This window comes from Argopecten irradians, chromosome 2 (assembly GCF_041381155.1).
Source record: "Argopecten irradians isolate NY chromosome 2, Ai_NY, whole genome shotgun sequence".
In the NCBI taxonomy this organism is placed as follows: Eukaryota; Metazoa; Mollusca; class Bivalvia; order Pectinida; family Pectinidae; genus Argopecten; species Argopecten irradians.
The window spans coordinates 38,607,937-38,620,859 of NC_091135.1; the positions used below are offsets into that span (position 1 = coordinate 38,607,937).

At 34.3% G+C, this 12,923-nt stretch overlaps 2 protein-coding genes and 1 long non-coding RNA gene across 4 annotated transcripts in view; 1 reads left to right on the plus strand and 2 right to left on the minus strand.

Moving 5' to 3' along the window:
* The window catches only part of LOC138315422 (cyclin-dependent kinase 10-like), a 274,004-nt gene that overhangs the window by 46,846 nt on the left and 214,235 nt on the right, over nucleotides 1-12,923 (minus strand). The window lies entirely within an intron of this gene.
* Nucleotides 1,910-7,647, minus strand: LOC138315412 (uncharacterized). Of its 2 annotated transcripts, XR_011207497.1 has the most exons (3): nucleotides 7,256-7,586; nucleotides 5,061-5,346; nucleotides 1,910-2,810 (listed from the first exon to the last, which is right to left on the minus strand). It is a non-coding gene; the product is annotated as an uncharacterized lncRNA (long non-coding RNA). The 2 variants fall into 2 exon arrangements; XR_011207496.1 differs by lacking the exon at nucleotides 1,910-2,810 and having other exon boundaries at nucleotides 3,631-5,346; nucleotides 7,256-7,647.
* On the plus strand, nucleotides 6,487-9,915 carry LOC138315410 (uncharacterized). Its single transcript, XM_069256418.1, has 2 exons — nucleotides 6,487-6,852; nucleotides 7,666-9,915. The coding sequence occupies exon 2, from the start codon at nucleotides 7,670-7,672 to the stop codon at nucleotides 9,386-9,388; it is 1,719 nt and encodes a 572-aa protein (XP_069112519.1). The 5' UTR covers nucleotides 6,487-6,852; nucleotides 7,666-7,669; the 3' UTR covers nucleotides 9,389-9,915.

Below are 12,923 nucleotides of genomic sequence, written 5' to 3' on the forward strand. Positions count from 1 at the left end.
CCGTTAGCCGCTGTGTTGCTTAAAGTTATATGTGCCGTAATTGTCATACTCACGAATGAAGAAGAGCTTTTAATATATTGCTCACCATAAAAATTACCCACATATTAAAAAATGCAATACTAACCATGCATAGGTACTTATTCTTTCTTGAATATTTCAATTTGTATCTAAATTCCAGCTAAAAGTATCTATTTGATTTGCCTACGATTTTTAACATCGGTCTTCGTCTAAGAAAACTTCTTGGTTACCAATACCTGAAATACATCCTCAGAACTTTATTTTAAATGCGGTGAAAATATCACAATACATCGAGTACTTGAAGCTTTCTAAAAACAAAACAGAATGTTTGGTATAAACCCTAGGTTTGTTATTTGTCAAGTGTTTGTTGAGTGAGATTAGTCTGATTTATCAGGATCTAATCAAACATGTAATTTTAAGTTGTGATCTCACTAGCAATCACAGGGATAAATTATGGATGGATACAGCCAATATTCTTTATTTAACTTTTGCTGTGTATGTACATTCATTACCTAAAGATGAAATTATATATAAACTTTTTGGAAGCGAATTATAATTCAGAATTAGAATATTTTAGAATTCTCTTTATCACAAATATTTACAATATGGTCTCTCTCTACCATAACTAATGTATTGGATTGTGATTGTACGTATATTACTTACGGATTTATTTATTCACCAAGTACTTGAATAGTCATTTATGTCACTAAAACTATAATCTGATTGAACATAAAAAGAAGTACATGTACTTACAACTACATGTTCAATAACAATTGCAAATTGTTTTGCAAAATGATTTTCTCATAATTTTAATTTTGCATATTACGTCTTTATTTATTTAAACATTATAATAATGTAATGTTGTAATCTCAGTTTGGGGGAAATAAAGACTATTATTTTTATAGAGTGTATATACCAGTGTTCATACTTGGGTTTAGTCAGTCTTACAAGCAAAATAATCCCACACACTCCAAGTACTGCTGTACAAATTCACCCTAAGCGAGGCTTGGGGGCGTATGGCCAAATATTTGAATACGAATTGAAACTTAAGCTCCGACATTGCTCTGTACAATACAGTCATTCACCACAGAAGTAATAAATACAAACTAAATCAGAGACATAGATAGTATACTTACTACTATTTTTGTCTCTGACAGTAAATGTAAAAACTCCCTTGTTTCATTCATCCTTGCAAGATCCTAGTTGCAATATATGATTTTAGACTTTTGATTTTGATGTGAAATTGCAATAAAAGCTACTATACCATAACATGGCATTTCACTTTATATGAACATTGTACAAGATAGAAATCCTATTTTCATATGTTGAATATACAATGTATGTCACTCATACTACTACGAAAATTCCAGAAGGTAATCATGTAAAGCAAATGAATTAGAAGTATTGCCGGAAAGAACTACCACACGTATATGTGTGTCAGACAAGTAGATGTGAGTACGTGGCTCACCACGGTCATTGTATACCAGACTCAGATCTAGATAAACTCTGGTCGTCCTAAACTCCATGGAATACAGTACACTTGACACGGTGTATATTTATAACTCTGAAAATGTCAGAGTGGAACTTACTTTCCCTTTAAACGAATCATAACGTTGATCAATAATCATCATATTTGATTCGAACTAATGAAGCATTTTGAATGCATTAAGATAATTTTCGCATTAATAATTAAGTCTAGTCTTTTTGATACGTTTGCCGATAGATAACGGCAATAAACAACCACCACAGCTGCTACACTCAACACTTATGTTGTAGCTGGGCCAAATGGCGCCGGTAACATCGTGATCTTATGTTACGTCTTATCGTATCATGTCTGTATTCACACAAGTAGCGTTAAAACATTCCTAACAAGACATATAATAAAAATCTTTGTTCAACTAAATGAAACTTTAAAAACATGTTCTGATGTTATCGCTTATCTGTTTAAATACACCTGACTCAAAATCCGGTAAAGTAATTAGGTTATGACAGGCATTTTTACGTTGTAGCAATACATTTTCGCCAGGCAGTTTTTAATCCAGTTTTTTTAATACAGTTTTGTAAACTAGTAATACCAATATATCGGACACATTGTTTTGGGAATGAAATTTGTCTGACATTTTTGTAATTATGATACACGTTTTGCCAGGCCCATATCGGCAATCGTAAGAATAGGACCATCGAAGATGAAAATAATCATGACAATTTAAAGTAATACGTTTAATACTTTAAAGCCTATCACATTGGTAGTAAGTTTAAGTCAGATTGTAAAAGATAATCGGTTCAGGTATTTGAACTGTAAAATTATTATTCCTCAAAAATGATTATATGTTCAATATAAAGATACTTTATCTGATGAAAATGAAAACAAAAATATATATGTATGAGTAGGTATTACTCTATGATTGATTATAATTATTTTCGTGATGATTGAAAATTCTTTGTCTTCTTTAAACCGAAACATGTTGGAACTAGCCTTGAAGTAATCCGAAGTATACCTCTAATGCTCACAAACCATACATATTGCACTTCCTTATATCTAGTCTAGATATAACTACATAGTGAGTGACAAGGTGAGTCAGTGACATCAATAATCACATCAAAATGCAGAGGAGGCTGTGGTAGCCGAATACGTAAAATGTTATAATGTACCGACATATTATTACAATCCCTCTCTCTGGTTTACAAGTAAGAATCTTATGTCGATCAGTTGTCCGATGCTGACCGCTGTTCGGTGGTTTTTCTTCCGGTACTCCGCCTCCTAAGCCTGACACTTCCTCAAATGACACTGGCTGTTATAAAAATGTAAAGAAAACAGCTCTTCACTCTATTATACTAAACGCAATAAGGAATAGGTTATTGATGAAATTGGATCGACGATGACAGATAGTGTATTTTGGTGATTAAAGCTTGATGATTAACTTTTATTTCTTACTTGGAAAAGGGATCCTTACAAACGGCTTGAATATGAACAAGGAAGTGAAAAAATGTAATATCTAAGTTGGTTTCCTTACCATACTATAATAAATAAACACATTTTTGCAAATTTGACGTAACAAGTATTAAAAAAAAAACACTGATAAGATTATTCCTTGCCCTTCGTGACATACATGTATACCTTACGTCAACGTCGAATCCCGAAATGTTTAGCATTGCGTATCAAAGTGATACAGGGATGAAACTAAAGTTTAAAAAAAACAAGCCAAATTATATAAATATCGGACCATGTGAAATAGTACAGATTATATGCAAAGCGAAACAATGTTATCATATTCTTGTCGTTTCCACAACCGTTGCTTTTAAAGGATATTCTTATTTTGTCTGACCATGCATTAGTATCTAACGCTACATATTATACTAAGAATTCTTTGTGAATAGAGAACCTGGAAATGGAATTCCATTTTAGATTTAACTTCATCTGGCTAGTACATGTCTCATATCGACGAGTTTTCTTTTTAAATTAAAATTGTCTTTGTAGTATAGATTTATAACCACACACTATCTTTCATTACAAAGATCAATGACGCTCATAGCTATTTATACAATATCATTGAGCCTTTATTGCTATCTTGATATTTTTGCAGATGACAAAGAGGACCAAGCGAGAAAACAAACAAAAAAAACCCTTTAGGTAGTTTATTAAACTCTGCCAACTTGTCTTAGAATATACATGATATGCTATTCAACAAAAAGTCATTAACAACAACTGTATCACATTTTCAAAGTATTTCATATCTTAAAGTTTGATATGAAAATATCTATATATATTTTTTTCTCTCTAGTAGGTTGAATTTATACTTTTTATGTGTTATTTTTATTTAAAATTTGAAAGCTGACATTCTTGTTTAGTGATGGAAGCCGAATGGGCTTGGGATTTTCCATGTAAAAAGAATTGGCAAAATCCAAGGCCCATTCGGCTTGCTGACTAGATGAAACTATTGTTTAGTTTAGTTGAACTTATATAAGGTATGGGAACATCTTTATATACAAATACACATGTCACGATGGCTCGGTTATGATAATTCATTTAAAAAAAAACTTCAGTTGGTCGTTTTTCTACGAGCATCTGGCTACCCAGTCCAGTAACACGCACCCCCTCCCTAATCAAAGGAAAAATGAATACCAAAACTATAGTATGTTGTATGCTTTATGTTATTGATTTTCTTTTAGGCCTTTACTTCATGGCAGTGAAATCACTAAAATGGGAAAGAAAAACATTTACAATTCATCTATACATTATTTACAAGTTATTTAAGTGAATCTACAGATATAAAATACTGTGATTTTTTCTGTAAGGCTTTCTTGTGATGAAAAAGACACAAAAAATGACCTTAAAGTTATCCGTACAAAATGTCTCATATAAGCTGACAATAGCAAAGTTATCGAGTATGGATTAGTGAGTTTTCTGAGAGCATTAGCATTCCGTGAAAGTGTTTTTGAAATTCAAAAAGTCACTAATTGCACATGGCCACAGCCCTAGCTTTCACATAACTAATCTTGGAATCGATTTCCATCAATGGATATCAACTGGTCCTAAGTTGAAATTTTTAGAGGTTGTAATGACATTGCTTAGGGATGCTTAATGAGTTTGGATATTTGTATCGGTATTTTAGGGAAATCAGATGTCGCTTTAACACAGTTGAAGAATAACTATCATAATGTGACCATTGGATTGTTTTAATTTTCTGAACATTTTCAACTTTACTGACCATAAGGAATGAGTGTGACCACCCAAAAGTAGCAGAGGCGGCTTATCTACTTCTAAACCATGAACTTTGTGGATATAAAAGACCGCATCCAGATCATAGCAAGGAGCTTATGGCCTTAAACATTCCAAATGATCAGGTCACGAGGCTACTAGGTTGCAGCATCCGCACATGTTTATAACCTCCTTCAACATGTACAGTCGGGTAATGCTACCATCAGGAGACAACCTAGCGAAGTCTTTTAGAAATAAATCGTTTGACAAAAGGTCAAATTATAACATGTTTTCTTCACTATAGCATATTGTTTACATTTTACATGCATGTAGATATACGTACATGGTGTAAATACTAGTAACTTTTAAAAGATGGTAACAACAGCCGAAGATTGTTTTGCCATTTATGATAGTTCCACAATCATATAGGTTCACCTTCTTAAACTATTTTTGTTTCTAAAATCTTCAACAACTTCAGTGGGTCGCTCTTTTGTCTAAGAGCATCTGCTTACACAGACCAGTAACCCCGACCTCCTCCCCAATCAAAGGGAAATCATGAATACCAAAACCAAAGTCTGTTGTCTGCTGTATGTCTTTTCATAGGCATTTACTTCTTGGCAGTGCAATCGCTGAAATAGGAAAAGGAAAAACATTTACATCTCAACTTCACATTATCTACACATTATCTATGTGAATCTACAGACATAAATAGGCCTACAAATACTCCTGTGATTTGTCTGATAGACTTTTTTTTATAAAAAAATAACCTGAAAGTCAACCGAGGAAATGTTACCCTGAATTTGACCCGAAATTCACCAAAATTTCACATGAAATTGGACCATAATCTCTGGTCAATTTGAAATTCAGGATGGAAAAAATTGTATTTGTATATATTGCGTTTCTCTTTATTACAATATTCGTGAAGGGATGGTAAACCAGATTTGTATATTGCGTTCCTCTTTATTACAATATTCGTGAAGGGATGGTAAACCAGACTGCAGAGCAAATCATTTCTTATATACAACAGCTTAAATACAATTTGACCAATTTTAGGGTTGAGTTGTTAGGTACACCCAATTAGTCTACGGATGATTCCTTAACTCTACATATCGATTTCCCAAGTAAATCTTTATGACCGACTGAATGTATATAATTTCACATATGTAATCATAAGTATAGGACGAACATATTATTGTTTGTTCGCGCGACCTGTATGGTTTTTTTTTTTCTAAAACCCGATGGACAGTTTTCCGTGCAACAATGTTGTTGTAGAAGTCCCCAAGGTCGCTGTGAGGTAACATTGATGAGTTATTATATCTATAAATATCACTGTGGATGTGGCGCAGTGGTAGAAGGCGCAAGTATGTTTGGCTGCCGTAGATCGTGAGTTCGAGGTCCGGATAGGGCACGAGTCAATAAATTCATGCTTTGTTAAATTGTGTTTCTTCGATATGTACTGTATAGGACATTAACAAATATATGCATGTATATGCGTTATCTATGAAATAAGAGCGGTAAAGCTCTAGCCTTATGTTCTACTAATGCAGAACCGTTACATGTATATAAATTGAAAGTTTTAATTATATGTATATAACCCCTTGTTTTTCGCATAGACCCATCGTCTCAAAGTATATGTATGACGTCTGTCAAGAGGATATATATTTGCAACGAAACTTCATTCTATCCTACTGTATGCTGTCGACAGCCAGTGGTATGACGGAATGCTTAAGCCACGCCCACACCCATACTCGATACAAAACGAAATTCACACAACGATCACAGCACAACGAAACTTCATTCTACCCTACCTACTGTATGCTGTCGACAGCCAATGGTATGACGGAATGCTTAAGCCACGTGCACACCCATACTCGATACAAAACGAAATTCACACAACGATCACAGCACAATTACTATTTATTCGGGTAATCGCACACATGCATACAAATGTGATAGGATTTGTATTTCGTTTGCAAAAGGGATGCATACGTTTTTGGAATAGCTAGAAACATTTATTGACAGTGAATATTCATAGGAAGATTGTTTCCCGTTCTCTAAGATTCTTCCAGTGTTTGGACACTTCTGTGAAGTTTTTCGTAGATATAGGAGAGTGTTTTGCAAATTAAGAAAAGAAGGTAGGTTTGAACATTGTTATTTTACTGTTTGAGTGTTATAACTTGTCAATGCATTGCCTTGTCAGACATCCATTTCCATGGATTAATAAATATATGTATACCGGCTCAATGTATAGTATATTTCCGGTACAGACCCAAGCTCATACCGGAATACCCAAAAGTTTTACGTAACCCATCTCAACTCTTGATTTAGATTATCTCTTAAAATGATATGACAGCAATTGGAAACATTTCATATGTATCTCCTTTACGCAAAACCAACCTACCGTAGCGGTAACACCTAACGCGTATACATAACATGAACTCTTCAAACTGCCCTCAGTCCTTTACTAACCTATATATGGGGCAATATAAGATTATGTGAGTTTTCGCTCATGACTTAAATCATAAGAGACAGACTTACCTGATAACACGGCGCTATTTATCCATTCTCTCAGAGGATCTAAATACAACAAAACACACCGAAATATGTCGGGGACAGGTTATTACACGCATGACTGAGATAGTCTCTAAACTAATGTACTTCCGGACGAATTAAATGAAATTACAGAAAAAGTGACAAATCAAGTCTAAAGAAAATTTGTATACTCAATTTACTAAAATTACAATATAACGATTAAATAACGGGGTAATAATACAAAAAATAAAAGCTTTTAAGTTTATACGACACTCCGTCACACAGTTGGATCTATGTGTCGCACACGAAGAAAGACAACTCTCAGATAAATTGCCAAGTACGTCAATATTTATAACATTTTTCGTCAGAAATATAAAAATTATGTTACAAATGATTTTTGTTTTATTATTTCATAGGAAAATGACAATCAAGGAAAGAACAGTGTATTCAACTCGTAATGTTACAATCTTGCAATCACCGCATATGGAAAAAGCAATTCCACAAAAAGACATGAGTGCTACGATGTGTAATTCGAAATTGAACTTATCTAACACAATCATAAACACCCCACCGGAAGTGGATAAAACAACCACATCCACCAAACACGAAGTGGATAAAACAACCACATCCACCCCGTCCGAAGTGGATACTACCGCCAAAGATAACCCTGTAAGCTATACTACTAAAACCTCACCCTTGACCAAGAGTATAGTTTCCCTTACCATTGGCACTGTATTAATGATGTGTTTGCAACCATCATTTGCTGCTGAACCTTACATTGAAGAAAACTTTGTTTTAATCAATATTAATGAAATAGCTCGCGTTTTAAGGAGCAGTGGTCAAGATCGGTTAACCATCAGAATGGAAAATATAAGTATTGAGAGGAATGTTACTGTCCGTGAATATCATAGAACAATGAACAACTCAGATGTTAATACCGCATCTGCTGCTGCTGATCTCCATGATGATGATGATGATGAGGATGATGATGGTAGTGGTAGTTATCGCGTCAGGAACAACGAAACGAACGAAAATGTAGCAGCAGAGGACAACCAAGTGACCGACAGTGATATCATGGATGGATATGCAGCTGTTCTGGATAGACTACCTCAAACTGTTAACGAACATTTCAAAAATATGTCTACCATACGCCCAGCAGATATGAACAGTTCCCTTGCGATTAATAGCGCTAACGACACAAGATCAGAGATTTTTCAGTCCGAGAACATGTTTGAGAAGGAAACCTACATTGAAACCATACAAAGATCGGTGCCTAATAATCAGTTAGTGATTTCCAACCAACCATTTGATTCAGAAAACCCTGATCTGATTGATGTTCATGCAATAAATAATGATGTGACAGAAGCAACGGAACAATCGGCGGTGAACACATCTACAAGTGAACGCGGTTTATTGGTGATCAGCGAGCAACGTGTTAGCAATTCGTCAGGATCCACAAACTCTGACACCTCTTCCAACTGTCCTCCACCCACTGGATCGGTTATTTCTAGATACCATGAGGCATTCAACCGTTCTGCTGGGGTTTCTGTTCTGTCCAACGAAGATTCGAAACAAATCCTATCTGAAGAGAGACATCAACAAATAGACCAGCGTCATCAAACCTTGATATCTGGAACTCGTGAATCAACTGCTTTGCAGTTATTTGGAAGGGATCATCAGTATTCTGAAAATATTGAATCACCCATTGAAGACACCATGAATAGTCCAGGTATCATGGTCATTACCGGGCAGACACGTGCAACAGACGATCGTGACACAATCTATCGCGTGTTAGGACAACGCCCACAGGCTCGCGATCGGACAGCGGTCACTCTATACCATCCCACGGAAGTAAATGACGGAGAAAATGGTAACCACGGGGCGTTGGTTGTAACAGAGCGATATCGTCAACCGCTTAGGCCTGCTGTTGGTCATCAGCTCTTGGTGACCCCTATTAATCCTGGAACAGACCCACATTGTCCAATCAATCAACCCTCACGGTTAGCAGCAATGACTGTGAGTGGACGTAGCCAATGGTCAAACCCCGTGATATTGCCAGTGCCTTCTGATAGAGTATTGGCAGCTAACACAAACGGTACAGCAGTTCCTCAGGACAATGGAAGTGATATTGATAGATAATATACACCTCTAAGTGTCAGCTTTTCCTTTTGACCTAATGTGTTTCCATTTAAGAAAATAAAGTATGCGTAAGTGTGCTTTTATGACATGTAACGAAAACTGACAGCTAGAGATTAGGAAGTAAAAAATCCACATTATTACATGCCTTGAAAGAAAGAGTTTTTCTTTGCTTGAAGTGCTCCAATCAATTCTGAATATAATTAAACATTGTGTATTGTAGGCGACTCCTAGTGGAAAAAAAGGTGTGATAAAGAAAAATACGTGTTTTCAGAACAGTGCATAGAAAAGGGGGAAAGGTAGATATACTCCAAAATTTTTCGATTCGATTTTATCATATGATTAAATATTTTCAGTTTTTGTTTGCAGTCTCTTGCGATATTTGATGTTCATGAAACAATACACAAACAATGCGAATCGTGAGCATAACTCAGTATGTTCCCGAAATGTGAATATTTGTAAAGATGCATGTTCATATTGGTTCTATAAATGACAGCGCATCTTTGTTATATATATATATATATATATATATATATATATATATATATATATATATATATATATATATATATTAAATGTGGCGAATAATAGCTGCTTATTCTGTACATTTTGAAAATATCACCGAGTTGGGGGAGCAAGCAAATGTTCATCGCATTAATGAAGAAAATATCAAAAAGTTTTGATCATAACAGTGATTTGAGATAAAAAGGAAATTATATGGGGAACAGAATAAATTGTGGCCACGACAAAAATGGCATGATTTTGTGTCCATGTGTTAAATTTTGGTTTCTTTATCATATAAAGACAACTTAAGGCGATTTTTCAGAAATCTACATTGTTGCTGTATACATTCCAATATCTTGATTAGTCAAGGATCACATTTCGGCCTTTTCAATTACATGTAGTGTAATATAATTTCAAAAATGTTTCTTACATTCTGTCATTGTAATTTTTGATATACGTTATGTACTTCAGATGTACATACCATTTCATTTGAATTTTCTTTATGTTATTTCTCGCTACCAAATTTATGACGTTGAGTGCATTGAAGCTATATATGTATACCTGTAAGGCATTTGACTTTAATTCAAGTTTTATAAAACATAGCAAAAGAAGACTATCTGTAGTAAATGTAAGTTTCAGATAAAGTAGTACGAGTTAACTGACATATCATTTTTAAATATCTTAATGGTGAATTTATAATAATTAGTGATAAATTAATAATAAATTAATGAAGTAAAATGTACATGCATAATACTGAAGTCCGACAGTAATGTACTAAACTATTTTTTTAACCTTAACCAGTACTGGAGTTTGTCAGTATGATGGTATTTTAAGTTATTTGGATGCTCAGAGCATTTAGTTTCAGCAATCAATCATTAATAATTTGATGTTATCTGTAGTGTTATTTCGACGATGTATTACATCGAGTTCTCCAGGCAAAAAACTTCGGGGATTTGTTAATTTATTAATTATAACGTACTTTAGTTGTCGTGGCTTATGTAAATACTCCTATGTCTTATCAAGTTTGTACAGAACTTGGTACTGTGTTACAGGATTTATTCGTTGGTAATTTCTGTAGATATTAGAATACATAACGGCATCATTCACTGCTACTATAACAACTAAAACAACAGTTTCAAACATTCTGGTTGGTTTTTATTATCATTGGTTGTTCTATTTGTGATATATTATTCAGTTTGTTTAAAAAATTCAATAATTCTGATCACAATATCTGGTTTTTATTGCTCTTCGTATTTAGACATAAATGACATAACTTGTCGTCCTGTATGAGGTAGACATCTGGTGTAAACAGAAAAGCAGTATTAGTGGATATTTTAGATAATACGCATACATACTGTATTAAAGTGTATCCTTGTGGTTGATGAGTGGGTGGATAGCTTGCTGACCGCCTGGTCTTTTACGTCTTCTCTCCAACCTCGGACTATTTGAATGAATGAAGAGCAGATGCAACGGTAGTATATGTTGATTCTAAAAATTGAACGTATATAGTTCCTTTTTGTTTGCTATCACCCATATGACAAGATTTTGCTAGGGTATGCTTTAGGAATATGCGGCATACATAAAGAAAATCAAAAAAAAAAAGTTGGTCAAATTATAAAAAACAGTAGATGGCGTTCTAGCCTTTTCTTTTTATCAGCTGACTGACATGTCTAATTCCTCCTTTTATCAGTTTTATTTAGAATATTTATCTAACGTTGTTTGCATTTATCTCTGAGAATATTCACATGTCGTCTACAAAAAGTACATTGCACGTCATATTCATAATGCTTACGACTGAGGCATTAAGAATATAAAATCTGTTTTATACTTTCTGTATAATCTACAAGAATCATCCTACACCGTATAAGGTATATGTAGATATGTCTGGATAATTGTTTATAAGCATAAAACCCAATTATGTAATTGTTTTAAACAATGTATGTTTACGTCAGTCAGAACTTTGTAGACATTAAGGTAAACAGCTACATTTTGATTCAATTAATCCTTGTTGAATCTCCAGGTCTCCAAACGACCATCTGGTTAGAACTTTACAGTGCGTTTTCACCACATGATGTGTGTCACACGTGGCACAGCGCGTGTAAATAACTCATATATTATATTTTAATTATTATATCATATAAGGAAATGTAAAGTTTCAGGTAACTTCGCTAGCCAAGGGTACAGCGAAGTTGAGTTTCAGGTTTCATTCATTTGTTTTCTATACAGAAAGCTATTTCAATGACCGGCCAGAAAACGCTAGATGTGCCTGATATGAATGGAAACAGGAACTTAAACCCACATGATAAAGTGATTATCTCATTTTGCAATATATTCGTGTTGGTAAAAGGCAAATACACGCGACTTACAATGTAGTACAAAGCCGCAATAAAGAACGACATAGATAAAGATATCAAACCGCAGTCGATTAAAATTCGACAGACATGTTTATATACATAATCAGTTAACCACAACATATTTGTGGTTGTGTTGTTGCCTTGTGCTTTAAACATTTTAGTATGTAGTGAAATAAGTACCGATGTTATGATATGCTTCATAAATCTTGAAAATGAACAGCGAATATCATGAGCCAAAGCAAAGATAACAAAACGCTATCATTATTTAACAGTTTACCCCTTCTTATTTAGCAATATTTTCAGCTGTGTCTTATCGTTGGTCATACTACAGTGTACCATGTCACTGATGTGTGCCTTTCTTCTAGCTACAGCTACGGAATTCCCTTTCATAGTCCTTATAAAAGTAGGCAGACAGGAAGGAAATAATTGTCAAAGAATGCTTTACTCTCATTGACGCTCATAGAATATTGTACCCCGACGTATTGGAAGCCAGCACATGACGAAAATGTTTTTACTAGGAAACAAGATAGTGACCGTTTAAATTATGTTTGCCTTTGTCTGATTAATATACTCTTTTGTTAAATAACACCATTTAATTGATTAGCAAACCACCGATGTCTCCATGCAAAGCTGAAAATAATAAAATGTTAATGATTTGTCCTTACTTGCCTCGAGTATCC